The sequence below is a fragment of the Dufourea novaeangliae genome, unplaced genomic scaffold, assembly GCF_001272555.1.
Source record: "Dufourea novaeangliae isolate 0120121106 unplaced genomic scaffold, ASM127255v1 scaffold172, whole genome shotgun sequence".
Lineage (NCBI taxonomy): Eukaryota > Metazoa > Arthropoda > Insecta > Hymenoptera > Halictidae > Dufourea > Dufourea novaeangliae.
The window spans coordinates 278817-304356 of NW_015374058.1; the positions used below are offsets into that span (position 1 = coordinate 278817).

Consider the following 25540-nt stretch of genomic DNA (forward strand, 5'->3'; position numbering starts at 1 on the left):
CGATTCTTCAAATATTAACCGTTTAAATTGTCATGTTTGTATTTGTTCTTCTTTTTCGTTGTTTCACGTTTCAACTGTTTTTTTTTTCTCAGGGGTGAGACTGGTAAACCGACGATGGCACGCGATACAATTCTGTTATTTGGAGAAAGAAAACATTGTTCCTTTGGCAGTTCGTTGTACAGATTTCATTCGTCTGTCCGCGGCTCTAGTGTCCCGATGACTATTCTCGGAAGTTTTCAAATAACAGAACAATAACACCCATAGAAAAAAGGAAGAATCGTGGATTGCGCGGATTATGATCCATAACATGATTGCCCTCTAACACATTCAAAGGATTGTGTAGAATAATGTAGACCTTAGAATAGTGTAGATTCTACAAGGGGATAGACCTTAGAAGATGATAGACCCTAAAGATGATAGATCTTAGAAGAGGATAGACCCTAGAAGATGATAGACCTTAGAACACGGTAGACTCTAGAACACGGTAGACCCTAGAATAGGGTAGATCCTAGAGCAGGGTACATCCTAGAGCAGGGTACATCCTAGAACAGAGTAGACCCTAGAGCAGGGTACATCCTAAAACAGAGTAGACCCTAGAGCAGGGTACATCCTAGAACAGAGTAGACCCTAGAGCAGGGTACATCCTAGAACAGAGTAGACCCTAGAGCAGGGTACATCGTAGAACAGAGTAGACCATAGAGCAGGGTACATCCTAGAGCAGGGTACATCCTAGAGCAGGGTACATCCTAGAGCAGGGTACATCCTAGAGCGGGGTACATCCTAGAGCGGGGTACATCCTAGAGCAGGGTACATCCTAGAGCAGGGTACATCCTAGAGCAGGGTACATCCTAGAGCAGGGTACATCCTAGAGCAGGGTACATCCTAGAGCGGGGTACATCCTAGAGCGGGGTACATCCTAGAGCGGGGTACATCCTAGAGCGGGGTACATCCTAGAGCAGGGTACATCCCTAGAACAGAATCGACCCTAGAAGAGGATAGAAACTAGAACAGGGTGGATCCTAGACCTCGATAGTCCTACAATATGACAATCCAATAACACAGTACCCTTATAAAATACTTAAAGAATTGTGCAAAATATTGTAGTTCACTGAATTTTGCGGAATCAAACTCAATTATTTTAACATAACACGACAATTTTTCCCGAACCTAATCACCATCCTATAGATATGGGGGATGAATTTTACCTCTATATACCCTCAAGTCCAAGTGATTCATCTCCCATCATCATTCCCCGAAAGTGTTCCCCCTATCGGACCCCGAACGATAAAGCAGACAGGGTCCGATACAAGTTCCTGCCGTGTCTCATTTTAATAAACGGCATTACGTGGGCACGAGCCAGATTTAATCGTGCGCTCGCGATATCAACGGGGATAATTAGTCAGCGTCCGGCGTGTCTTGTTTTGCCAAGGCCAATTACTTGTTTAGCAGACGGTTCGCTGGACCAGAAAGAGGAACAGAAAGAGGGAGATGAACAAACGCTCGCGCGCGCATACACAGACACGATCTGGCAACATTTTTCTTCGAGGCAGCTGCAGTCTGCGAGTCGAAAAGTCACGAGGGGTGTGAGCGGCGTTCACGCAGGGGAGACGCCGGTCTCTCACCGGAAATACCCGCAACACATGCTCTCCGCCGGCTTCCTGTCATGTAGGTGGTTTAACTCCGAGCCCGGGGTGACGATAAAATATAATTTCCAGGCTGTTGCAGCAGCAGCCGGAAACTTGTGTGTGATCCGTCTCGCCCAACACGGCGAAAAACAAATCCGGGGAATTAATAATCGTCCAGCCACCGACCACAATCCGTTCTCACATCGATACTGACCTATCGAGTGCTGAAAATCAAAGGGTTTTTGGTGTGCTCCGATTTCAAAGGAGATATCTATTTCGTCAAGTTTCGGGGTTCTGATCGTATAGCTAATATAATTGCATCAGCATAATTGTGAATGACGATAAATTTTGTGAATTGCTGCACTTACCAAGCGTCTACAATTAACTAAGTTACTTATATATACTAAGGGGTTTTATACTCTTATATGAATAAATTCAAAAGAATGGATAGATGAATATTCTGACATACCAGGTTCACGCTGGAACCCTGTGAGGAAGGTTGGCATCAGGAACGATAGCTACGGAAACTTCGGGACAAGGCACACAGATCACACGGTCCTCTGTGTAGCAAATCTGATTCGAATAGAAATTCTCAGGATCGATACCCTAATTATATTTACTCCAAATCATCTAAAGAAGATTATTCCCCTACGATCCCATGATCGAGGAATCGAGTCGACTGGTTCGCGTCGGTGAGCCAGTTTCCAATTTTGGGCAGTCCCCAACCCACAATGTTGCTTTCATCCAGTCGGAGAATACATCCAGTTCAAGTAGGATGAAAACGTGTGCTCGCGCTCGTATCTAGAGCGTGACAAGTTCTCGGATTATGCGTATATACAGGGTGTCCCAAAATAGCTTCAACTCTCCGGAAATAAGGGGTACCTGAGATGATTTGAAACAACTTTTTCCTTAGTAAAAATCTTATTCGAGGCTTCGTTAACGAGATATTAACGATAAACCCCGACCAATCAGAGCGCGAGTCTACCGGCAGAGTTCCCGCGGTAGCGTTGGCTACGCGCTGCGATTGGTGGCCGGCAGATTCGCGCTAATTGGTCGGGGTTTTTCGTTAATATCTCGTTAACAAAGCCTCGGGTAACATTTTCGTTAACGAAAAAATTGTTTCAAATCATCTCAGGTACCCCTCACTTCCGGGAGTCGAAGCTATTTTGAGACACCCTGTATATGCAAAAGGTGCTCGATTTTCTAAGCCTACCGCGGCAATGAGGTTTTTAACGAGATCGATATATGGGTAAAAAAGAGCAAAAAATGGAAACTCAGGAAAAAGACGGCAGCCTCCGGGGCCCGAAGGATCGCCATTTTGTTGCGAGTTACGGCGTCTCGGTGTACGCACAGCGGCGATATCATGACCTGCCCGGCCGTCCGACTGCTTTCTCGCGATTTAACAGCTATTTCCGTGGGCAAACGTAGGAACATCGAGAACGAACCAGGATTCGCTCGATCCTCGATGCCCCGTTATGGTTACACTTCTTGAAAGTCGGTTAGATGTGTCCGATCGAAACAGTAAACGTGATCTCGACGTTCCTATCTGCTCGACGACAGTGACAATAATCGAGAATCGACTGTATAATCTCTTACAAGCTTCAGGGCACCGATGGGACAAGGCGCCTCTGTTAGAGGATCAATTCGGAGATTCGAAGACTCTAAGGAGCTCGACGAGCTTTAATAAATAATACAAGACTTCCAAAGTGGCTCGTAGACAGTGGCAACATGGCGGCGATTCACGACATCTAGGGTACTCCTAGCTGTTCACGAGACCTGTATCGGTTTCAAGCAGCCTACACACGCTGAAACATGCAAGGGAATCGGGTCTTGCTCACCAGTCCAGTATATTCTGATTTTTGCAACGATTCCGCTTCTGACTTCGATACACCGATTCCACCAACCCACACGGGTAGCAACCTGCATCGTGCAACCCAACGAATCGAGTCAATAAAAATATTTACTGGCTATTGACTGGCAACTGTCTCTGTTCCATCCACATAATCTTCACCCCCCTTTGTCCACAGTTACTGACTTGTCCGATGAAGTATATAAGTAGTAATTTCAACACTCTTCCCCTACACCTTGGAAAGTTTCCCTACTGGAAGGCCAATAGCCTTGAAACGCGTGTGTCGGCTCTATGAAGACCAGAGTGCCTGGGAATACCAGCCCGAAACTTCAACGTGTAGAGGGCCGCTGTGAGCAGCGAGGTCGATTTTCGTCGGGCGCCTTTTCGAGAGGAAGAACGCCGGAGAGCGCATCGATCCCAGCCGAGGACTGGTCCAGGGGGCCGAGAGGGGATCCCCGATGAGAGACGGCTACTGCGAGAGCAGAGTTCTCTCTCGCCAGAGCAGCTGCGCCATCACCTGCCCTGGCAGCTGGTCCTCTACGGTCTGGGCCTTCTGCCCTGCGGCTTTTGCCTCCGTTCTCCGATGATCAAAATGAACCCAAACACGTCGCGGAACACCTCTCCTTCTGGTCGAGCACCGTCTGCTCGATTGTTAAAAAAGAACACGAAAAGGATCACTGATCAGATGGAGAAAGATTGTTCCGTCGTTGTCGATGAAACGATCGATAAACTGGAGATTCGTGGAGGTCGATGTCAACCTATAGATTAGATGAACAATCCGTTTACTTGGATTCACTCGTTGAATAACTACAATCGCGTTGCTCTGTCCTAAACAACAAGGGATGTTCGGTAACCCGAAAATTCCGATTTTTATTTTAACTTTGCAGGTTTGTAGGGGACCTCAAGAGAAGTATAGCGCAATTTTTGTTTTTGGCCGTATTTCAGTTCTTCTGGGTGAAAACATCCCTTGAAGGTAGATTTCCATATTTCCCTGTATATCTTTAAAACTATCGTAAATATAAAAAAAAATTAATGGAGTGGTTTTTTATGCTTTATAAAACGATGCAATTAAATTGATAATTGATCAAAGTTGAATGTATGTTAAACTAAATTATATAATATATTGATATATAAAATATATAATACGATATAATATAAGGTACAATGATTTAAAAATCAGCATAAATTCTGACAAAAGCACGTTCATGATTTCCGTAATTGTGAAATAAAAATTTTGACATCCGTCCATTTGACGGGTTCGGTTGTTAGGGATCGAGAAGACAGAATCTTCGAATCACACGCAACAAGCGTCGAAATAGAGCATTTCAAAGATATTCTGATTGCTGTCGCGCGTCATGAAAACGCTCCATCCCGCGGTTTCTCGCGCCTGAACAGAACCATTCAAGCTGGAAAAATCCAGCAGGCAGGACAATAATTCGCACGCGAATAAGCAGCTGCGGGAAAAGATGAGCTGCATTCTCGTAAATCATTCCGGTCCTCGATCACACCCCGAGACTATTCGTCGACGTGGGAGCGGAGAGGATAAAAGAATCTCAGATATACATAATACACACAGAGTGTGAAGAGGCGATGGGTTCTTGTTTTAGTGAATACGGTGGCTTTCGTGCAGGTGAGCGTGAATAATAAGCAGAATGTCTTTATGCGAACAGAGCGATTTTTAACGATTTGTTTACGGAAACTGGAGAGCCGAACTCGAAAAAGCTCACTGAATAAAAACCACCGTCGTCAAATATGTCGCTTGTCGTGATAACTAGACTAGGAACTTTTACGAAAAATTACATTTTATGTAAAGTAATTGATAAGTAGATTGTTCATGCAAATTCACAATTTCAGGTACTCAAAATTTGTTCAATTCTTATGTATTGTGGTTCAAATAAAAACAAACCACTTGTTTCTCCAGGGAATGTAATGTATCCTTTACTGAAGAAATATTATGTCTCAACAGGATTTCAGACTTGGTATACTTGGTTCGTCTTCATCTTAACCACAATACAGGGAAATTTTAGTGTGTGTTCTTATGTAAATATTAACTTGCAGAATAATTAATAATCCACTGTACTGGCGATCGAGTCACGTTTAATCAAGCGTTCCTAATGAAAGGCGGCGTATAGAACCACTGTGTGTCTCCTTGTCGAGAGCAACCGGATTATTATCAGCGTTCCTCCGCGGCCAGGCATGCAAGAACGCACGCGAAGGACGACGAAACGGAAGGACGATGTACGGAAACGCAGCCGTGAAACGCTAACGAGTTCCGCATTGCCAGGCCCGCCCCCGATGAGAATTCTCGGCTCGATTCACGGCCGAAACTTCGGTCTTTCGCGGGCTAGTGGTGGGGTGATCAAACCTGTTCAGACACATGTGTGTGTTTGAACTGTCGCAAGATTTCTGACAGTCCAAATCGAGTTCGATCCACAGACATATTATATGTATACCCTAGACTGCTAACCCCCGAAATTTCGCTTCTTATAAAATCTCAAAATGCATGTACAGCCACGAGCAAACTCGGCTTTCACTAGGGGAAAAAGTGACGTAGGGAAATCGCTTCTTAACAGTTGGTATTGGGAATTATAGAAATTTATGCCAAATGATCATTCAATTTAACATTTATTTCAATACTTCGAATAAATTTACCGAGTGGTAGAAGGCCCTTCTTCTACGTCACTTTTTCCCCTAGCGGAAGCCGAGGTTGCTTGTGAGGGTACATACACAGAAGCGATGTAATAGATATAGTTAATACATTCTTTGTAATAGGTTTCCTTTTTCCGTTCAGAATACGTATTTTCGACTTTAAGGTCACACCGAACGATAGCGCATTCGCGCAAATCATCAGTTACATTATGATTTATCAGTTACATCGATCTACCTTAGGGAATAAAAACATTTACATTTGCTTGATAATAGTGCAAAACTGGTATGTGACTGGACACTAGAACTACCATCTATAAACGCATATCATCTTTTTCGATCGATCGATAAATATGGCAAACTTTTGAAAATTTACAAATTTATAAATTAACTAATTTCTTTACTGTCGTATCGTAATGAAAGTTACAAAAGATCTGAGAAAATTGATTGTTATAACATTTTAATCGTCGTTGTAAAATGTATTGGTAAGTCATTTTGACTTGCTTGATAGTTCTAGTTTTAAAAATTGCACAGGAACAATAGAGGGTTAACACGCTGCCCGGTCGGTAAACGGAGTCGGTGAACGAGAGCCGCTTGTGCAATTTACTCCAATGGCGTGTCCGGAGTCAATGCTAGGACCTTGCACTCGGGCCGCGTGCATACATATGTATACATACATGCATGCATATTATATGTGCGTGTTGCCCGACGAGGAATGGGGCGGACGGACGAACACATTGAGAGACGAGGGAACGATCGGAAACGGAACAGTTGAACCGGAGCATACGCACGAAATGACGCGGAGAAAAAAGGGGTGAAAGTCTAACTCGAAAAAAAAATGATCATGGTACAGAAAATAGAAAATGAAATTGCCTTGTTAACTTCATAGATAATATTTAACGTGTATTTTTGGATTAACCGACTATCCGTTTACCCGGCCGAGGGGTCTGGTCCCACGGGGACCGATTAAAAGTGAGTCCACCGTAGTTTAACCCTCTATGACCCCCTTGGGATTTTTACGACACAAGCGAAATTTCGCGCTCAAATATCTCCGAAACGAAGGGATTGTTACTGTAAAAAGAAATCTTTTAACGTTCAATTTTAAAAACTGGAAAGTATCCCTGAATTTGTTCTGATTTCTTGAAAGCCAACAAGATAAAACGAAAAACCGGTCTAGACATACAAGACCTAGAGGGTGACGGAAGTAGTAAAAATAACGGAGCCCACGAAATTGGTTAAGAATGTGTCGGAGGGAACAATTGAAAAATCAAATGTGGCTCAAAAGCTGGTTCGTGACAGCTACCCTCGGAAGTACAATTATCGTTCAAAAAAAGAAAAGAACACGCCTACAGTTACAAAACAAGTAGAAAACAATGGAGTGTCGCCTAGAAACCAGGTTCTTCGAAACGGCGAATCGTCCCGAAAATAGACCAAATGTAAATGAGAAACACGTCGTGGTTCACAGAGTAATTGCAGTACAAAAACGAGGGCAAAACTGAACGGGGTGGGGGGACGAAAAAAAAAGGAGAAACAAGCCAAGAACTGTCTGTAACCGAGGGAGAATTGTGGACAATGAGAGACAGTCGTGTTGTTGTATCTCGCGAGACGGATCGTTAGGATAAACCGGCGGTGGATCTTTCCTCCGCGTTGCACGCTCAGCCGTTTTAAAAGGTTCACTTTACTGCGGGCATCCGCATCGGGGTTAGTCGTCGTTAACTGGCTAGCATTATCGCCCCTCCCCCACCGCCCTAGCCACTCCCCCTCCTCCGTCATCCCTCCCCCGTCGCCCTTCTCCGCCCCCTCCCGCCCCAAGGGATCAGCGTCCGGATTTATGCGTGTACGGGGGGCTTAGAGGCGCGCACGTGGTGGCTCGCGAGCCGTTATTGACCGGCCTGTTGATTTGTCTTCACGCCGACGACGACGTTGGGAGCAGCGAGACGAAAGGAGGCGGCCCGCGAGCACGTCAAGAGAACAGAAGATAAAACATCGATAAAGAATCGTACCCGTATTGCGCGTCCATTCGAACCGCGACGCATATTCATCAACGACTGCGGGAAAAAAACACTGTCCAGTCGCTACGATCAGAAGCATCAACTAGAGCTGCCATTCGTCCGGCTTTCCCCCGATTTGTTCCCTTTTTGAGGGCGGGGAGATTTTCTGTAGTGAACCAGGCTTTTACGATAAGTTAAGTTTGCGTATTTTGTACGTTTTATACGTCGCAAATAAATTCCTACTTTGTACAACTATATCTCGTCTTTATTTTTTGATCGCGGTTAGTCTATAATTTACAGAAATTTTTGTCTTGAGATATCGTACCTAATATAAGAAATAGTTGGAAGTGTCCGGGTTTCAAGGGGAAATGTCAGGGGGTTTTAATGCTCTCTGTCCTAGATTAATGGTTTTACGAATGGCAGCCGTAGTCGGAACACGCGTGGTCGGATATTGGAGATCATGTCGGTCGACGGTATTGTGCTCCTATTCGTTTATACGATCGATACGCCAATGAATTCTGTGCGAGTTACTCGTCCCGTTTAAAGTTCCCGCAGAAAAAGAACGATGCGTTAACACTGTAACGCTTGAATATTTAGTTTCACATCCCGTTTTCTTGTTAAGAACAAGTGACCGATATAAAAAACATCATGTATAAGAAAAATATATATAAATAAGGGATGTGAATTAATAGTCAGTGCCGAGGAGCCTTCGAGCACTCATCGAGGATTTACTATAACATGAAAACCGTCCGAGTCTTTCGAGTATTAAGCTCCAGCGACACCTAGAATATTAGGTTACGCGGAGAGGTGGGGGGGGGGCTGATGGGGTCTCGTCGGGGAGTAGCTCGTTCGATCGTGTCCCCGAGGAAGTTGTCTCGACATCAAAGAGAGCCACTCTCTCAGACGGGCGGTTAAACCCGTGGCGACGGCAGCGGCCGACTACCCAAGAACAGTTTATTAAACCGTGTGCTCCCGACAGCTTAACTGCCCTCCGTGCGCGATCGTTGAATCGTCAATTATACCTTCTGAAAACAGACTACTCTATCTCTCTCCGTTGGTCTCCCGAGCACTTTATCTTCACAGAGTGCATATACGTGGGTACCATAATCCGCCCGTTTGCTGGCAGCCACCGAGGCCAGCTGCGATGGTTGCGAAACCGACACGTACGGAGTTCGCGTTTTACAATTATTCTGGCCGGCAACACAATGGACATTCAGCTGGAACCTTTGTCGTAAAATATTTTTCAGAAAATTGCAGACCCTAATATTCGAGTCGTCAAAAAATCCTTCTCGCAAACAGTGTTTTTATGGAAAATACGGGTATTTGCAAAATTTCAGCCAAATCGGGCGTGATCAATTTTCGGAAATACTCGAGGAACTACGCGTCAGTGACTGATGACTGAACGGAAGGAAAGAGATCGAGTGTTAAGCGTTTAACGCCACATTGGAAAAGTATGGCTCGCGATTTATATATTTCGACCTTTTAAACACACGTGAAGGAACCGTACGTGGCGATAAATTACGGACCACCCTGTGTATATGTACACGTGCGCACGGCAGCGTTTTCGCTGTAATAACGCGCGGAAACGGCGCATCGCGCGCACGTGCAGTGAAATATGCGTGCGTCATCGGCTGCGAAACGCGACCCGCGGCTCCAGTACAGAGGACGCATTAGAACGTGTTCTCCTTCTGTCGAGGACAGGCGGGCGACTGACGACGACGCGCGTCAGCCAACCGGTCGAAACGATTGGATATTGAGAAATACTTTATTCCACCCCACAGTGCGGAAGAATCATGCAACATTTTTCTATAAATTTCGAACCGAAATTGATCGTTCCTAAAGGTAAAAATAGTGTTGCTGATATTTTACAACTCGGAATGATATCATGCGGCAGTTCGTTGAATTCGTATCAACAAACACTATCATAATATGAATAAACAAAAATACAGGGTTCCATTTAAAAAAATTAACTCGACTCTGATATCTCCCCCAATAATACACTTACAGAAAAATTATTTATACCACGTAATGTCCCCCTTTGTACAAACATTTTTTTGATAACTTTAATCCTTCGTGAGATATTCCACCGTTTCCAGTTAAATGAAACACCCTGTATACATTCCCTCATTCGGCAGAACACATTCAACCGTCAACACGACACACATCGATCACAACCAGTACACATATATACATACATCACACTGTTAAGTTTATATTAAAGTCTAAGTGTGTTATTAATTTGTGTCATTCATTTAAAACACATAATACCAATCATCATCACATCATTTTTCCAACAAGCTCCGCGGTATGAATTTACCAACGAGCAGTGGTTAATTCGCGAGCTTATTCATTTCGATCCAGCCATTTTCGACGAAAGGAATTCGAAGGAAGGAGAGTGAAAGTCCATCGGGGAAATTGAACGAGCCTCCCCGCGAAGATCTCGTTTCTATTAGCGATTCAGCAACAGGGGAGACCTTTTAGGGTTGGGGGTTGGATGGGCGCGGCCCTACAGACTGTGCCTCCAACGGCATAAGTTATTCCCTTTAGAGGAGAGAACGCGGAGGGAGAGATAGCTGCGTGGCTCGTGTGCACGTGTCTGCTGCCCGTGAATACAGGGTGTCCCATTAATCACGGTACAACCGAGAATGGGGTGGATATTTCGTGAAAAAATATGTCGAAAATATAGAATAAAATTTGACAGTCTTCCATGCACAAATTTCTGAGTCACTGTATTTTTTTCACATAGAATCATCCCCTATCTGGTTCTCGTACCACCAGTTACACAATACCGTATTAAAAATGACACAAGTGGGTCCGATTCCAGAAATTCTTCGAGACGACCCCGACGAATAATGGTCCACCAAAAAATGTGGTCTTAGTGGCTCCGTGTTCGACGGATCGAATTAAATTCCGTTCCTGAAAGCGTAGCCGGAAACTCCGCCTCGAACGAAGATCAGGAAATGGACACTGGGTCTAGGCTAAGGGGATTATTCAAATACGACAACTGAAAACATCTTCTACCATTTACAAAGTCAAATGAAGTTACCAGAACCGACGCTGCCGACATTTATCGAGGTCGAGGCTCGCTTGAAACGGAGTAGGATGCCTGGGAAACGAGGCGAACATCTTTGTCTTCCGTTAAAAGCTGTGTTCCCGTACGCGCGAAAGAACAAACAAAAAAATCAGTTGTCAGAATTATTCCCGTTTCGGGCTCGTCCTCGTCTCGTCGACGTTAAACCAACTGGGAATGCCTGCTACGCGGTGTAATCCGCTTAAACCGATTCCCGTTGGCGCAGCAATCCGGGATAGACGAATACACGAAGGGGTTGTGGGGGTGGTTGGAGAGGAACGTGACCGATTTCCTAGTCGCGCAGACGAGATGCTCTCTGATAATACGGAACCGTGTAATTCGTGATCTTATTAGCATCACTTTGAATAATTCCCCGTGGAAATGAACATTTATTTATTTATTTATATACATATAAACGGATATCCCTTTTTTACAGTAAATTACATATATGAAAAAGGATGATCTTTGTGCAGGAAAACAAAGATGATTTTCCGAAGCCTTTGGCATTCCTATGGGTGAATCGAGGGAGGTCCAGTGCAAGAGGGAAATATTTATCAGAAAATGTTAATAAAATTTATATTAATTCTGGCACCTCTTGGTGTCTAGTTATTATCGTTTATTGACTGTTACCGTCTAGCTTAAGTTTGTTGTATCAGTTACGTGTGGTAGGGAAATACAGTGAAGTCTCGGTAACTGCACGGAGAGAGCTACACGTTAAATGCATCTGCTTTTTCCTCACTACTAGGAAGATTCCAAACTGGAAGCTTTGCCCAAAATGCTGCAATTCACGAAGTGCTGAAATCGTATACCCCTGCGATAACTGCTCTAAAGGAAAAGCACCATGTAACCAGAATCGATATTGTGCAGCGATACGTGAGTAATCGCCAGCGATGGGCACATTCATTATCCAGATAAAGAGTTTCGAATAACGAACGAAAATTGGAGAAGTACTTCCGCATTTTTCACCGATTAAACGTGGAAATTCCAATTTTTATAATAAAACAATACATTCTTCATGAATGTATAGACACTTGGCAAACAGTTATTTAATCTTATTAACTTGTTTGAAGGTCAAGATAACGGTGTTAGATACTGCTGTTTTTCAGTGTGTATTATTATACAAATAAAATCGTGCACAGGTGAACAGCAATTCCGTGTGTCCATCTGGCGTTTCGCGAAACGTTCGAAAAATAATCGTTCGCACGCGAACCCGTGAAATGTTTACTGGGTGGATGGACGGCACGACAATGTTACCCAACGAGTATAAAATCCGAACACAATACACTTATCTTGCGTACGCGCGGGCGCTAAGCTAAAAGGCGGTCGCGTAACAATAGGTGAAAATACGGCTTTCACATCCACCCCCCTCCATTCCCCTGTGTCACTCGTGGGTGGTCCCCTACAGGCGTTTCACGCCCCCTCTCTGCTCGTTATTAATGCCCCCCCCCTTTCCAAATAAACGCCGTCTTTTTGTCATTTAAATGCGGTTACTCGATGCCCACTTCCGGTCGACGCACGCTATTGTCGTCGCGCACGCTTCCCCGGGACCGTCGTCGCCTCGTCGCGTCGAAATTCAAAGAAACGGAAAACAAACCGTTTTTCTCCTACTTTTCCTCCCGTCCAACTGTCCCCACTCTTCTTTCGCTATTAATGGAAACGTGTCGTCCATTATCGAACAATCACTTAAGAGAGAGAGAGAGAGAGAGGGACGGAGGCTCTGATCCATTGAGAGCAAAGAGACAAAAGAACTTTGGTATTCTGAAAATTACGATTCTTCGTTTAAACTCCGTAGATTTGTAGGGGACCTCGATAGCAACATTGGACAAATTTTTCGATTTTGCTGATATTCCACTCTTCGAACTGAAATCACCCCCTTAAAGGTTAATGTGTATTTTCCTGTTTTCCTGTATGTCTTGAAAACTATAGTAGATATCAAAAAGTTGTTAGAATGAAAATTTCATGGGGTCTTATGCTCTATAAAGCTGTATGATAAAATTGTTGAAAATTTGGTTTTTCAATAAACAAATTTATAACAATTTTATTGCAGTTTTATAAAGCTTAGAACGCCATTAAATTTTAATTTTGACAATTTTTTTATATCTACTATAATTTGCAAACTATACAGGAAAATAGGAGAACACAAATGAATCTTTAAAGGGGTGGTGGTATCCCGGAGAACCGAATATCAACAAAAACGAAAAATTGCTGGATGCTTCTATTGAAGTCCTCTACAAACCTGCGGAGTTTTAAAATAAAAATTAGAATTTTCGAACTACCGAAATTCTTTTGTGAGAAGAGCACAAACCCGAGTGATTTATGCTAGAATGAAGTGTGCGGATGGTGTAAAATGATTCAACAGAAGAACTGCATTTACAGGATAAGGGGATTTTAACAGGAACAAAGTATAAATTATGGATCGCTGTGTGTTTATATACACATTGTGCTTCGAGTACACTTCGCTGTCCGGATGTATGAACCTTTTATAATGTATGTGCACCACTTTTCTGTTTCGGTGAAATTATTCTACAGAAAACATTGCGCGAGAAACACTCGAGCACAGGGCTCGGGAATAAAAGTGAATAAAATTCATAATACACCGTTGCGTTTACAATCGTAATGAAGTGAAATTTTTTTAATAATACGTTAACAACCGTTTCCCCACTCGCGATAAAACAACCAGTAACGCTAACAATGCAAATGAAACGTCCCGTTCACTTCTGTTCTCGACACAAAAACATCTGGAGATTCTACCAATGAACCAATCTGAATGTACTTGTAAAAAGAATGTAAATAAGAAAAATCTAATCACCCACACGGATACAAACGAACAATCCACCGTTCAGATCAAAGCTAACTAGAAACAGACACGAAATTGCTAGAAGAAAAATTCCTCGATCAATTATTTATAAATGATTTATTACGTTGCAGTTCAACTCCAAATACAACGATGCGGAACCGATTATACGTGGAAGGATGAGAAAGCAGCAAGAGGATCGAGTGGAGGGGAAAACGTTGGCGGAGGAACGACCCGATGAATCAGTATCGTTCGAGTACACGATTATTTCCATATCTCGAGTACAATAATCTCTAATTGCGTGTCCAGATAATGATGGGAGAAGGGGAGAGAGAGCACTCTGGCGCATATAGAAATCACCGATTTATACGATATTCCGTCACGAATTTATAAATCACGGAATATTTCACGGACTCGAATCGTCGTATAATCGTCTTCTGTACGGTAGTGTGTGCGTCATACACGCGCGTCATATAAACCCGAATATATTATGCACACCGTGGGACCGGTAACGCAACCTTCATTTAAACTCGAGAGAGCTCCTATACGCAATCTGGTCACGATTCCGTCTTATCTCGGAATGTGCCGCGGTCGTCATGGCGACTCCCACTCTCATCCCCCCCCACTCTATCCTCCCAGGAAGCCGTGTTTCCAACCCCCTTGGAAATCGCTGACGCGCGCGCTGGCCTTTAACTATACATTTCCCGCGCTTTTCCACGCGAATTTTTCTAGAACGATAATTCCCAAGAGATTGGAAAAAGGCTTGTTTGAAAGTTGTATTTCTGAGACGGAAATCAGAAATTCCTAACTGCAAAAATTCCGATTTTTCTTGTAACTTTCATCAGTTTGTAAAGAACCTCGACGGAAGTTTTTGTTGTTTTTTTCTTCGGCTAGTTTGTCGTCATTCGGGATGAAAGCACAGCTTAACCTTCAGAAGGTTTTGATGACGTGGTTCCTTTTGGAACCCCCCCCCCCTGCATATATTTCTTCGAAATACATTTTTAAAGAAATTTCTGTACGAATTGGCTTTCTTTTTATTTGAATTAATACAGACGATTACTAATTTAGAATAGTTATCGAAAGCTGTCGAGTTGGATGAAGATTCTTGAAAACCGGGGTCTAAATATAACCTCGTTATCGTATCGAAGATGGGAAGAAATTTTGAATGTTTCGAAGCTATATCCGAGACAAATCGTCGCTCTGGTTCTTAATTGTTCTATCTCCACTAGTTTCGAAACTGACAAAACTGCGTTTGAAATTTACGAGGTTTAATGTTATAGAAGCAGGGAATTAGTAAAATAATGAAACATATTGTACTATAATATCATCTACTAAATAACTATTTATTACAATATTCAATAAAATTTTATCTTATTATCAATATAAATTTTTAATTGTTAGTCATTTGGAGATACATTAAGAAAAAAAAACTTTCAAAGTTTCGGAGTTAGGACTTAAAAGAACATTTGTTGTTTTCTAGGTTGAATTTTCTTTATATTATGGGGAATTCGTATTCTCCGGACCAATTAGACGCACATAAATTGATTAACTAAATTTTTGTTGAGAAATGGAGTTAGAACAGTCAAGAACACGAAATATCAATCATCTTTGTTGTTAGAAACGAAAACGGAGCAATTTGGACGTCGTCGACTCGGGTTATAAACACTCGAGCCGAACTGCGTGTAAAGAATTTCAGACTCTCCCCGAGCGTGTCGATTCGCCTATCGGGCGTGTAATACACTTAAACGGTGTCTGAGTCGAAAATCAACACACCCACCGCCGTTTCGTTTAACGAGGAATCAAACGTTCTGTTTGCCGACAAAACAAATCGATATCGACGGATACGAATCCATGTTTTTATCGCGCGCACGCCATTGTGGACCGAAATGTAAATACGAATTATTGGTCTGGGAAATTGAATTTGTCGAAAACCGACGTCGATGTATCTGTTTTTTTTTTTTTTCGTTTATTCGAAAGGAAAACTGTATCGAAATCTATATAATGGTGTTTTCGAGAAGCTAAAATCTATGGCGAGACACAGTCGAACAATGTTTTCGTTTCTGGGTGATTTCAATGAAAGATTACCAAACGTCAAGGTGGATCCAGATAAATGTTTGAACGAACGAAATTTACACAACTTCCAGAACGATAAGACAATATTAAATATGTACATTCTTTCTGTAAATACAAATCGAACGGGTCCCGTTACTCCGTTTCGCGGTTGGTCGTGTGTCGACGATGCAGAAGTTAACCCTTTAATTCCCAAATTATTTAACAGTTGCCAAAGAAATATTTTGCGAAAGTGAAACAACAAAGTGCTGTATAATACATCATCTACCTAAGACCAACGGGTAATTATACCAACGTACAGGAATTATTTCCAGGTATTTAAATTACCGTCATTTTCATCGTGTCGCACATTTGACGGAAACCCACCCAAAACCTGCGACCTCTGTCGACCAGGTAGACCCACCGGCGGGATAACCGACAAAAGGGAAACGCTCGCAGCTGCTGCCATTGTGCCTAAATCCTCTTGTTCATTTCCTCGCCTGACAAATAGAACTAGAATTCGTGGGGACATTTCAAACGATACTGGTTTCGTTAATTTTTCGATCGAACTAGCAAAAATCAAAATCACCTTTTCCACATTTTTTATTTCCCATCTCATATATTTCCATCGATCGAAATCCTTATGAAACATACTTTCACAGAACGAAATCTACACGTCAAACCGAGAGGAAAATCAAGAGTGACGAAATTGCGTTCGAGGCTTCGTTTTCGAGTTATTAACTGCGGAACTCGTGAAACAGTTGACAGACGCGCCTCCCAAGTAGCACAACCCATCGCGTCAGACGTATTTCGGCCGAGTGTTCAACGATCGATAACACCAAAACGAAGCCGCGAACCGAATTTCGTCATTCTTGATTTTCGTCTTACTTTCCCACGTAGAATCGACCCAGTAGAGTGTTTCCGATATTTTTCTCAACACCCTGTATCACTCGACACCGGCAGTTATCCTACGATTCCAGTGGAACTTTATTTCGTTTACACCCCCCTTCGCCCCCCCCCCCAAGGTATTTATTGCGGTTTCCTGTCGGCTCGTAATTTCTCTAGACTTGCTTTCTGTGTATCACTCCGATGCATGGTGTCCTCGACACGCTACGTTACCGACGAGTCCCGCTTGAAAATCGATCGAAGATTTAACAGTCGAGCGAACCACACGAAACGTTTACGCGAGAGAACCACCGTGATTCTGGGGTTGGGTGTTTTTCTCGTTTTTGTTATCGGCGGAACAAAGAAATCCAAGAACGTGTATTGGTATTTCGAACGAACATACGACGTTTTACTTTTTGTTGATTGTCTCTTGGGTTTTTTTCGTCGAAAGTAAATATCGCGACGGCCCTGGTCGATCGTCGACGATATTTCGTCTGGGTCTTGGGGGAGGATGGTAACCTTGATGAGGCGGATATTTTTTATTTCTTTCTAAGCAGAAATCTTGGAAACCGAGAACTCTGGAGAGCAGACAGTTGTTTTGTTTTTTTTTTTTTTTTTTTTTGTTCCACGAGGTATATACGACTGCAGGTTCGCTTATTTAGCAATATGGCCGTTTGAGAGAGTCAAGGAGAACCACGACTGGTGGAAAACCATGGAAATTGAATTCGTTTAAGGCTGACCGACTGGAGGTTTCGATCGAACAATCGAGTACAATTTCTTGCGATAGACCACAGACTGACCGTTTAAAAAAATAACTTTCAATGATTTTTTTAGGTTAACTCCACGGATGACCAGGTCTGACTCGGGGTCTTAAGCCGATATAGTGGTGATTTCTTTATATTTATTCCAGAATAGAGTCAATATACCAACGGTTATTTTTTAAAGCGGTGTAAGTCGAATTTAAAAAAAAAAAATCAGTTGAAGCTAGTTTCAATTATTTCTTTTTATGTGTTTATAATAACAAAGTGAAATACAGTACAATATTCACATGAATTCGTCGAAAGATGTTTGGCTGTTAAATGGAATTGCATAAATGTTGTTTTTTTTTAAACTGGTCCATTTGTTACAATGACTCGATTCAGAGGCAGTTACAAGAAGACAGAAAACTACTGACGCAAAACTATGTAAATTAGTCAAAGATTTCCTGGATGAGATTTAAAAGGAACACGCGTCATCTGAAATGTTACACGAAACATCAATGGAAGAATATGCGGAATTTAATGTCCGAGGGTTTATCCACGTAACGAGGAAAACCAAAGAAAATTTCAGTGAAATAATAATAATTGTCGTTATATAGAAATTCAAGACTTTTCACGTCAGCTAAATATAAGGATACGATGAATTTATTGGCTCGTATACCACCTCAGAGATAAGAAAATTCATTATCTAGATAAAAAGTTTCGAACAACGAGTAGAAGATGAAAAAAAAAAGTATCTCGCAATTTTGACTAGACTAAACGTGGAAATTCTAATTTTTATCAGAAGATAATATTTCTTCTTGAATGAATAGACACTTGGCAAACAATTATTTAATCTCACTGACTGTTTGAAAGTTAAGATACCGATCTTAGATACTGTTGCTTTCCGTTATGAATTATTCGAATAAAATTCTGCCCAACTCTGTACCACCTGTTCACCACGAATATATATGGAATAACTTTCTACAAAGCAAAGTGAATAAATATGAAATTTCCCGTGTAAACAGAAGTTATATTTGCGAGAAAAATTAACCTTGCTGGAACGCGGATTCGCGTTTACCCAAACAAATCAGAGTGAAACAAGAAAACCACGTCCGCTAGATAACGCCCCTCCCCCCCAACTGCCTACTTTAACACCTGCTCGCTTAGTAAGTTCGTCCGACCGGATAATGGAGGCCAATTACGGGATTACAGCGAATTATGTCCGCGTAACGATACATACGCCAGAAGCGGAGAAAAAATTTTTATGTTTCTGTAATTGCGTCGTCGTCGTCGTCGAGCATAAAGAGGCATTATTTTTCGAGTGTCAAGAACCAGTCGGCGCGTAATGAGGCGGAACGACCATGCGTAAATTCCCTACGGTGGGGCTGTGAAATTCACCGAAAATCATGCACGATTGGTAATTCGGCGGATATCGAAGGGCAAGGTTACCGACAGGATCGGACGTCACGATTGGGAACGAAGTAGTTCCAGTGGACACTTTGACTTACAATTAACCAGATACATATTTGTTCCTGAGATAGTGTAGCAACATTATAGACAGGATCATACAATTATAGACGGTTACAATCCACAATCAATTTTGTTCCTTCCGTTTTCAAGACAATCGGTTTTGAGAATTCATTCGATACGTGCTTGACATAAGTAGATACAGCAAGCGATGATCAGAGACGTTAACAGTCCTATAGAGTCTGGTAAGTGTTTCTACTCGAGAAATTGTCAAAACCATCCTTTTCCTAAAACAAGACGCTACGGTAATGTCTCGATGAGTGCGACCTGTTTGCAGCCTCTCATAAATTTGTTTTTTGGACGAAATCGAGCCTCTGCTTACCTCTTGATTATTCTGTTTTGAGCGGCTCCAGAAGGGAACTCCCCCAATGGTGAGAATAACACAGTTTTTCATGTCGCATTCATCGAGGAATTACTGTACTGGCAAATATTTATCGCGGGTTATCAACTTGTCCCTTTACGAAGAAGATCGTCCTCTAGTCGGACATACTAACAGACACACAGTGATGAACAAACTCATTATCTAAATAAAAAGTTTCGAACGAATAAAAGATAAAAAAAAAAAAGTATTTCGTCATTTTTAATTATTTAAACGTGGAAATTTCAATTTTTATTATAAAATAATACTTCTTTATGAATGAATCGACATTCGTCGAACAATTATTTAATCTCATTAACTGTTTAACACTCAGAACGACACCCTTAGATACTGCTGCTTTTCACTGTGCATTATTCGAATAAAATTCTGCTCAACACTGTACACGCACCAACGAAATCACACCTCCATGTAGATATCAACCCCTTCCGAGAGCTAACGTAATTCTTTAACGGTGCACACCGCGTGCTACTTAAAGGCGGATAAATCAAGGAAACAAGTTCGCGCGACAATACGTCATCCTATTCGCGGCACCGGGCAAGAAACTACGCTGCTGTGTGCACACACACACACCGTGGATTCACAAGTGGCAAAAAGTGTCGGAGAGGGCAGAGATTTATACCGCTGCTTATCGAACTCACAAATTACTCGGGACCTGGGGGTAGTAAAAAAGGGCAACAATTTATGCACACGCTAAGAAGGAAAGTGCGTTTTACTCTCCCGTGGATACGAAGAGAGATTCTCCCCGTCCGGCGCGTAACGAACGTAGAAGAAAGTGGCGCTAATTGGCCGGCTCTTACGTTCCGGGACTAAAACGTTTCGCGAAAATTTATCCGATTCGAGGAATGGTGCGATTCAAGTGACGTGTGTACCCTCGGTCCACTTTTTCGAATTAGATATTGTGCGTAATAATATATTTTCGAGTCCACCGGATATCGGTCTTTGGATATCCAGGGCAACTAATTTTACAATGTTTTACGATCGATGTTTATAGGGGGAAAGTTAAACAGACTCGAGTAATTACAAATCGGTATATATAATAATTTGCTTGGGCTAACTATCGCCGTATTCGTCATTCGACTTCAATAAAACTTCTGTCAAAGGAACGAAATTTCTAGTTGCTACAGATTCACATGGTGATGATATAATTTTCAAACCTAAAGAAAGCAGCCGTTCGATGGCATAATTTCAACGAACAAGGAGAAGAAACACGACCATTCGTTTGACACCCGAAACGTCACCTGTCATCACCGCCCTTTTTGCGTAGTCGTCCGGTCACATAAAAAGCGCCAGGTAAACAGAATACAGTCTCCGTGGAAGAGATGTGGCCTGGTTGTAAAATTGAGTTAACGATGGAACAAAAGAAATCGACGAGGATACAGGTGTAGGAGACTTTGGGCCTTACATACTTTAAGGTCTGACGAACCCTCTAAACTCTGTTCTAGTTCAATTACAATTGTTCCTACTGCCATATTATTTTTTTCGGAGCGCCAAGAACGGAATAAATGTTCGATAAAGGTGCGTCCCCAGTACGACAAAATCGAACATATGGGGATATGTCATCGGCACGTGCCAATAGGCCGCGCGGCATAATGGGGAGACAAAACAGGCCGATCGGTTTTACCAATTTCGGACCAAACATGAATTTCACGAGTGAGATTCGTGGTATCAATTTCGATCATATATTAGGCACTACATAAGTATGCTTATGGTAAAATAGTGGTAGATGGGAATAAGGGAATTCAGCACATCCCCGCATCATTTTGGCCCGGATTATGTCGGGCTAAATGGTACGGCAAGGGGTTAAAACCAGTGTCGGTTAGGGGTCTGTTTTCACGACCATCCTATTGCGTATCGTTTGTCGAGGGGTATGAGTAAACGTAGAAACGTGCAATTACTCACCAGACGACGCCGAAGGCACCATACCCGATGGGTCTGTCGGGCTGAACGGGATCCTGGGCTGGCGGCGGTGGCGGGGGCGCAGGAGCAGCGGGGTGGTAGTAAGTGGGGGGTGCCTGGGCCGCAGCAGCTAGGACCGCTTGCCCCGGATGGGCCCCCGTTGTCCCGCCGCCGCCTGTCGCCCCCGCCCCACCCCCCTGCATCAGCGACATGGACACGCTCATGGACACCCGCGAGTGCCGGCTGGGCCCAACCACTGCCATCAAAACTCTCCTCTCTCCCTAGGGGCCACCCTCTCCTCAACCCTTTCCTTGATTCACCGCCACCGCCACCGCCAAGGTCCCCGCTGCTCCAGGGAACCCGGGACACGCCTCTCTTCCTCCCCTGCTCGTTCGTCCCGTTTCGATTATATATTTTCCGACACTGTTTCGTCACCTTTCCCGTTGGAACACTGATTTACTACGGATCTCGCGGTCGGCCCCCCCACACCGGAGACACGCACGTGACACTGACACACAATCCGTTGATCTCGTTTCCTTCTTACTTTGTTTTCCCCGGTTTCTCCCTTTATTCTCCTCACCGTGCGACTAAGAGCATCCGTGCCGAGACAAAGGGAACACTATTCGTCGATAATTTTATTTCTCTTGTTGTACCACCCGCTGGAAGGTCCTGTGATGAATTTACACCGGTTCAATTGGGTGGGTTCCGTGTTTACTGGTGGAATCGTCTCGATAGTGCTGTCGGTTCCATAACGTGATAGTTTCCGCGAGGAGTTTGAAGATTTGTATGGTGGTTACGAATAGGAACGAGAATCCGTGGAAATAATTAGAAGAGGTCCGATGGTTGCTTCGACGCGTTTCAAATGACGCGCGCTTTCGGGACGTACGGTGGGAAAGGGGAACAGGGAGAGTTCGCGGGGAATACGGGGGAACGAGGAAGTTCCGTGACACCACGTTCGAACCCGTGGTAAGCGACCGTGATCGCGTCCTTTATCGTGACCGTCGACGGATATGCGATATGATACGCAGAGGGTGATTCCAGAAGGGGGAGGAGGGGATATGGGGACGGCAGTTGATGTCCTCGTGCGCGTCTTCTCGGGCACCGACAGAGATAGGTAGAGGACAGATAAGTCGTTGCGTGTCAGACGGTTCTACTTGGTTCGCGTACGAAGCCAAGGGATAAGGAGTGACGCGGGTTCCTAGAACACTCGACGCTTCTAATAGAGACAAAAGGTGTCCTCGATGCGCGAGTGTTACGAGTCACAGGCGCAGGTGCGCTGGAAACACGCGCCACGTTATTTTCACCGCGTAGTCAACTGCATCGACAGACGACTGACGCTTAGGTTATGTTTGACACACGCACGTTAGCCCGTACTCCCTCTTCGCCGTCAGTTACGCTCAGCTGGCCTCATAACGTCGCGGGCGTTCGGTGGGACGGAGATGGAAAGGGGGCGGTGCTTGTCCGTAAGAAACACTGTGTAACGCGAGAGAAACAGATAAAGGAACGACAAGGGGAACACTGAAAGGCTCGGTCGAGTCCTCGATGGCCACGATGAACTCCGGCTTCAGGGGCACGAAACACTATTCGTCGGTACACGGGGCCACGAACAGAGCAATTCGACTCTCGGTGTCCGGGGTCTTACGGCCGAGCCAAAAAACACTGCCACTTTCGTACCAGATATCAAAGCACGCACACACAAAACACCGAAAACACGCGCGCGCGCACATACAAAACGAGAGGGGGAGAGAAAGAGAAAAAAAAGGAGTCTCCGCGTAGCCGCGATGGAGGGATCGTCGCGGTACGAACGAAACACACGTCTTCTCGCAGCCAAGGCTTGCTGGCCACTAGCCGAAGGGGAAGGCGAGCTACGCCGTCTACAGCGCCAGCTGCTCACAAAGGGGGGTCACGTGACCTGCGCCCTGACCCAACGCGCAGCCAAACCTGCGATCCTTGCGTACGTACTCTTTGCAAATACGAGCGGCTATGCAACTTGCCTGTTTTTTACTATTTGCGGTTCATTAATTGAATTTATTTTTTATCTATTAACATCAAGCGTACTCTTAATGAATGTACAATATTAAAATCGTTTTTATTTAGAAACAAGAAGTTTATATGTTATCAAATTTACCGTTACGGGGATTTGATTCGAACCCTTACTCAATCGGACCTGGAAATGTAATAACCACTGAGTGACTCATTTTTTTTTTTAATTAACCAAGATATCGATTGATTTGTACAGGGTTAATGAAGTAGACAATTGATGTGCGTGATTGTAGTTGAACATGTATATTTACAGGATTGTAACGAATCACTGTCGAATGTATTAAACTAAAAAATCATTTTCCTCCCTTTCCTGCGTCATGAGAACTTACATTTATAAAAAATGCTACGCACGTACGAGTAACTCAAACAAGCCATTTACAAAGCATGGCTTTTGTCTATGATACGATTGTAAGAAAAAATCGAGTATGTTTTTGCGTAGTAATTTTGCGAATTTATTTTTGGTGGGACATTTATATGGAATATAAAGAACATTCTGAATAAAAAATATGGATACCATTTCTACGAAGAGATCTCGAAAGAAAACTCGTCGGGTCTTATCTTACAATCGTAACAGTTTTATTCGACATCTTATTGCATATATCCATGTCTGTATCGATATCCACATTTATCATATACATATATCGTTTCAGTGATAAGTGTACCCATAAAGGAGAGTATTATCTGTTTGTTGTTTCTCGTTCAATTGTACACATATCTGCGAGGCATGTATTCACAATTAACAATACAAGAGTAGCAAATCCGATAAAATTCTGATCGAAAGTAACAAAGGCCAAAATTAGTCTGTTCGTATTCCCGTTCCTTTTTTCCCCCATGTACATAATGAAAATAATTCTTTGTTCTTTTTTCTTCCTTCTAGCAATCACATTGTGCACGTTAACAAACTAGTTGGTACACGATTAAACCTAATTCATTCTTACGATTTATATTATCCTTCTAGAAACGCCGGTTCGATACTTATTCCTATTCGATATAGGTACGATCTGTGAATACAGGCCTGAAAACTTACAATACGATTGTGTAGGAAAATATGAAAAGGTTTACATATCTCGAATCACCTCTTCTCGCGCTACATAGGCTTCTATCTTTGGTCTGACCGAATTTCTGTCGACAATGTCCTCCATTTGTTCGCCGAAAGAACGCGTGAACCGCGAAAAAAATAAATTTCACACTAGTATCCGTTACTCTTCGCTATAATTGCGTACAGCGATATAACACAGTCCTCGTGCTCCCATTTTTTCTTTTTTTCTGTCACGTTCATCGGGCACGTACAAAAATCGCAGACAAAGTATAGTTACAGAAGTATCAGCTCGAAACGTTCGAACAGTAGGATCCACATCGCAAACGTACCCGATCCAACTAAACTGATGTCAAAGTGTATACGGTGGTTGACTTTTTAAACCCATGAGCGCCCGTGATCATGCTATATCTATATTCATACGGGTCAGAGTACTCTTTCATACGTACCTTGTTAAAAATTTTTACAAAATTTTCCGCAAAAATAGCTCTTTTTAAAACGGAGCCTCGACTTTCCACTAATTCATCAACTTTTAGACATTCGTGAAACTTCCCTCTTTTTTTTTATTATTATTCAGTGGGCACCGATGAGTACGGACATATAACGTTTGCCCCGCGTGTTTGTTGCTTTTTTATTAATTGGTATTATTAACTAACAAGCGCACAAGTATTAGCAATATTAAGCTCATGAGGTACAGTGTGCTTTACACCTTAAGATATCTATTCATTTGGCGAGAGATTGTATAGAATTAAAGTTGAAAGACATTAATTGGTGTAGAAACAAGGTGTTGTCAATTTAAATTAATGCGCACATACACCCGCTGTTATAATACACATAAATATCATGAAAATTTCAAAGAATATTAGAACGTGGTTCGTTAGTTTTCTTTAATTATAAATAGCAGCAGAGATAGGTGGAATAATAAAGATATTAGTGACCTCTTGAGAAAAACGAAAACGTGAATTTTCTCATTTTATACGTACATTGTTCCATAAAATTGATGCGAATCC

General features: G+C 42.9%; 1 protein-coding gene across 1 annotated transcript in view; it reads right to left on the reverse strand.

The window, feature by feature from the left end:
• LOC107190014 (serine/threonine-protein kinase NLK) overlaps window positions 1-22774 on the reverse strand; it is a 160009-nt gene extending 137235 nt beyond the window's left edge. The window contains exon 1 of the mRNA XM_015578730.1: window positions 21455-22774. Coding sequence (XP_015434216.1) covers window positions 21455-21714 — 260 coding nt within the window. The 5' untranslated portion in view covers window positions 21715-22774. The remainder of the gene's footprint in view (window positions 1-21454) is intronic.
• Between the last annotated feature and the right edge of the window lie 2766 nt (window positions 22775-25540).